General features: G+C 39.6%; 1 protein-coding gene across 2 annotated transcripts in view; it reads right to left on the reverse strand.

The window, feature by feature from the left end:
• Window positions 1-5,000, reverse strand: part of LOC144956958 (sodium-coupled monocarboxylate transporter 1-like) — a 33,572-nt gene that overhangs the window by 793 nt on the left and 27,779 nt on the right. For both annotated transcript variants that reach the window (XM_078887807.1, XM_078887806.1), the window contains exons 16-18: window positions 3,787-3,887; window positions 3,109-3,239; window positions 1-1,438 (exon numbers count right to left, since the gene is read on the reverse strand). The exon at window positions 1-1,438 is cut by the window's left edge and continues 793 nt beyond it. In XM_078887807.1, the coding sequence (XP_078743933.1) occupies window positions 1,382-1,438; window positions 3,109-3,239; window positions 3,787-3,887 (289 nt within the window). In that variant the 3' untranslated portion in view covers window positions 1-1,381. The remainder of the gene's footprint in view (window positions 1,439-3,108; window positions 3,240-3,786; window positions 3,888-5,000) is intronic.

A 5,000-nucleotide genomic window follows, 5' to 3' on the forward strand; every position in this document is an offset into this window, starting at 1 on the left:
TAAAATGCCTGACAAAATATCAACGGTGAAAATACAAATTTAAAGAATACTGGGGATGTAGGAGCTTTCGGAATGTCTCCCCTTTTCTTAACTTATGGAAAAACAAACACCCTAGCAACTTTAATAACACTTATGACTAACCTCTCGAGCTAACCCTAATAGTAAAAAAAGAATCAAAATGGCGACTGAAATACCTTCATGTGATCAAGTGAATAATATCACTATGAATGCCACGATTTGCTGAAAAATGCCAACACACACACACACACAGACACACACACATGTATACACCACACACAACACACACACAAACATACACACATACACACACACACACACACAAACATACACGCAATCAGAACAAAACTGATCACCGGTAAATCAACAACACAACGGAAGTAATAATTATACTTGATGTCATAAATAGATGACGCAAACTGACAACTTTTTACAGTGATGAAATTGGTTGATTTTGGGACTGTTTAGTGTCGTTGGTACGTATTTTATGATATCTGTGTGACTCAACGAACATTCAAACTGACTTTAAATTATAAAAGGAAATCAAGTTATCTGTTTATCTATCTGTAAAAAATACATTTCTAATTTTTAAATCTTTCAGTAGAGTTGTGCACCGTATCAATTTTTTTTATTGACTCAAATAAACACAATGTTCTCCACAATGCTATATTTTTTTTAAGAAAGGATGTTGGGTGTGAAGTTTTGGGGAAAATCCGGAAAATGGACGGTAAAGAGAAAGTTAATGGGAATAATCTCATACCAACGCAAAAAAATAATGTTTTCCTTTACAATGTTTAGTCAAACTCATAATTGCGCTCGGTCAAACATCAAACTTGTAGTAGCTGTAAACATGTCGATACAGGCATAAACAATAAGCCAGCAATGTTAATGCTACCAAAAATATGCCAGAAAACTGAAAAATGGGTGTCGAGGTAGGTCATAGCGTACCCATCGTTAACTTATAGCCTGGCACTGACCAAAATATTACGTCAAAAGACAAGTCGTTGGCCACAAAAGAAAACAAATCGTGAGTTGTATTCAATAGTTCAAACAAAGGGATCACTTGTTTCTTTGAGAACTACTAACAACAACTCACTAGACGCTGGACAAATCTTTGAAGTTACGTCAAAGTACAAGTCCTTTTGGGTTCTTGTGTCAGGCTATAAGTTAACGAAAGCTACGGGTAAGTTGATTTATGTTAAGATGACTCCGTTGTATTTTTGTTTATGTTCTTCTGTCACTGGAGAGCGTCGATACTAATTTTTCATATTTTCAGTTGGCATCTGCAGCTGTTCCCGCTGCCAAATGTTATATTTTCAGCTCATCTTCAATATACGTAAGTTGACTGTTGGTTTGTTGGTTTCTAGGCCGTAGGTAGATGCTCAAGTTCAGCGTCTTTCGGGTCATTTTCATTTTCACCCTGAGGATAAATTTTTAAAATGTCAACTTTTAAACCACTTATTGACATAATATCAACTGGAAAAAAAAGTGAAATACAATAATATATTATCCGTCGTCTAGAAACGGTATTATTTCGGGATACTTTAGCATATGAGCAATGCCCCGAAGAAGTCATTGACGGCCGAAACAGGTTAGTTGGCCATAACCTCTTTTTTATTAAAGGTGAGATAATAAATATTAAGTTTTAAAGTTATATTGGATATAGTATATTATCTAAAAACGAGGAAAACAAAGAATTCATATTTATGATTATTATTGTTACTTTAAATTGCTATTTTCACATCCGATTCAGTCAGACGTAATACCATTTTGAGACGATCGATCACTCAAGAAGTCGACTTTTAAAACTTTCTAAGTGGCTCTTTTATCATTTAGGGAAATAGACCCAAGGCACCCCCTCCATGACCACAACCCAACGACAAGTAGACTGAAGTCGAGAAAGAGCTTCATGACGGAAGACAGCATCAACCCTGACCATGCAGCTGTATACTACAGACTTTCCACATTGAGGGAGTGGGACACTCATGCAAATGAAGCTATTGAAGATCCGAAAGAAAAACTGCCCTACGGAACTGATCTTCCCTGAAATGAATGGGTAATATTGAACAGAGCACGGGCAAAAATTGGGAGAACAGCTGGAAGCATGAAAAAGTGGAGGCTGACTGAGACTAGATTGTGTACATGTGGATGCCCAGAGCAGACGATGGAGCACATCCTTAGAGAATGCCAGGATGGGCCCAGCTGCACCGACCATGACCTAAGAGTCTGCTCCACAGATGCTGTGGAATGGGTTCGGTGTTGGAGCGACAAGCTATGATGATTATTAAGGGAAACTCGTCATTTTCAGTCAATTAAATAAAAAAAAATATCTTGTCGTATTTTGCGGGGTGGGGGGGGGGATCTTGAATTATTTGACACTTCAAATTCACCTTAGTAGTTTCAAAGTGCCTATTGTGCGGCTATGTGGTCTTGCGGTATGACACTCGCTTTATGATCGGAAGGTCCTGGATTCGAACCTCGCTCGGCGCCTCGTTGAGTCCTTGGAAAAGGCTCTTTACTCACATTATCTCACCGTTCTCATGTGTAAAATGAGTACCTGGCCGTCAACAGTGTTGTCTCTGTCGGTAAAAAAATTGTAATATCGCCTGACAAGAGTTATGTCTCGTTCTAATTGTTATGTGTTGCTGTCGGCCAGGGACCCTTTGTAAAGCACATTAAGGGGATATTGCGCTATATAAAAGCTCTTTTATTGTAGATACAGAAGTATAGAAGACACAGTAAGTGACCTCCCTGTCCACTATGGAAGGTCAGGAGCCCCACCCACTAACTCAATTTTAGTGTAACTTAACAGGTGGTGAAAGTCACCCATTCAGATATAGGGAATGAGATTAGCGGAAGAGTAGCGTCCCTTGATTGGACGTCACCGGCAGAAAAGTTATTAGAGAGAGAACGTCATGTTGGTTGTGCGCATGCGTCTCTAGTCCTGGCTTCCGGAGACATTTCACCGAAAGCGAGGACGAGAGAGACGCATGCGCAAAACCATGTTGACATTCTCTCTGTAAGGTGATATCCAATCAATGGACGCTACTCTTCCGCTAATCTCATTCCATATTACTACTATTTTCTTACCTTCCATTCGTTTTGAAACTGTGGGCCTATTCCACTCAGCCAACGTCGAACAAAGGCAGGTAAGAAGAATAAAATGGAGTCAGTGATTGAAACAAGATATTTTGGATTTACGTCCCCTGGCTTGTTTTTTCCTATTGGAGTTATATTAGGGAAGGAGATCAGAGAGTGAATGGGTGTGGTGGTGCTGCTGATGCTGATGATAAAGATGATGATAATGGTGATGGTGATGATGATGATAATGATGATGATGATGATGATAATGATGATGATGATGATGATGATGATGACGGTGATGATGATGATAATGATGCAGCGTCGACAACGACGAGAATGATGATGACGATGATGATATTGTTGATGATAATGATATTGATGATGATGAGGAGGATGATGATGATGAGGATGATGATGAGAATGATGATGAGGATGATGATGAGGATGATGATGATGAGGATGATGATGAGGATGATGATGAGGATGATGATGAGGATGATGATGAGTAGGATGATGATCAGGATGATGATGAGTAGGATGATGATCAGGATGATGATCAGGATGCTGCTGCTGCTGATGATGATGGTGATTATGATGATCATGATGATGATGACGACGACAATGATGATGATGATGATGACGACGACAATGATGATGATGATGACAATGATGATTGGATCTTACCTAAAATATAACTGGCCACCACGCCAACCATGGCAGTTGAAATGATGCCGATTGGATAGAAAAACTGATAACTCATACTAAACCATGGATTGTAACTCTCTCTGAAAAGAAACGAGAAAAACTCCATTTACTCCAGGGAATTGTCGTACTCTGGAAAGACAAATGTTTTAACAATTTGGCCAGAAAAATCGACCTTTAAATATCGATTGATTAAAATGATAAAAAACTCTCAAACCTGGGAATGAGGAAGTCTTCGATAAAGTCCCAGGTTTGAGTGTTGTTGCCAAATTGAGGGTCATTTAAATCAATTGATATTTGAAGGACGAGTTTTATGGCCAAATTTATAAATACGTGTCTTTCCAGAGTACTTGCAGTCAACAGTTTACGACAAAACAATTTTCTAAATATCTAATCTCTCTCTCTCTCTCTCTCTCTCTCTCTCTCTCTCTCTCTCTCTCTCTCTGTCTGTCTCTCTCTCTCTCTCTATCTCTCTCTCTCTATCTATCTATCTATCTCTCTCTCTCTCTCACACACACACACACACACACACACACAGAAGAAGAAGAAGAAGAAGAAGAAGAAGAAGAAGAAGAAGAAGATGAGATGATGATGAATGATGATGATGATGATGATGATGATGATGATGATGATGATGATGATGATGGTGATGATGATGATGATGGTGATGATGATGATGATGATGATGATGATGAAGAAGTGCGGCTATGTGGTCTTGTGATATGACACTCGCTTTCGGGTCGGAATGACTTGGGTTTGAGCCTCTCTCGGCGCATAGTTGAGTCCTTGGAAAAGGCTCTTTACTCACATTCTCTCACCGTACTCAGGAGTAAAATGAGTACCTAGCCGTTAACAGCGTTATCTCTGTCTGAAAAAAAATGCCTAGAAGGCGTCAGGGGGATAATGTGGCTCAGCGGTACAGTCTTTGCATTGTACCCGAAAGGTGCCGAGTTCGATCACCCGCCGCTGCGCTGTTTGGCCTTGAGCAAGTCATCTCGCACTAGCTCAATTTGCGGCCCTGCATTGAGGCTGACGCCTGGGTTATTCAAGTCTTCCCTTGGAATAGACCCTAGAGAAAAATTTACCCAATGGGATGAATAAAGGGAATTTTATTATTAATTTATTTATATCTCCTTCTACATGTTACGTGCTGCTGTTGGTCAGGGACCCCTTATAAATCGTTTTGAGCACGCTTA

This window comes from Berghia stephanieae, chromosome 11 (genome assembly GCF_034508935.2).
Source record: "Berghia stephanieae isolate SIO BIC M18660-M18661 chromosome 11, UCSD_Bste_1.3, whole genome shotgun sequence".
Taxonomy (NCBI): domain Eukaryota; kingdom Metazoa; phylum Mollusca; class Gastropoda; order Nudibranchia; family Aeolidiidae; genus Berghia; species Berghia stephanieae.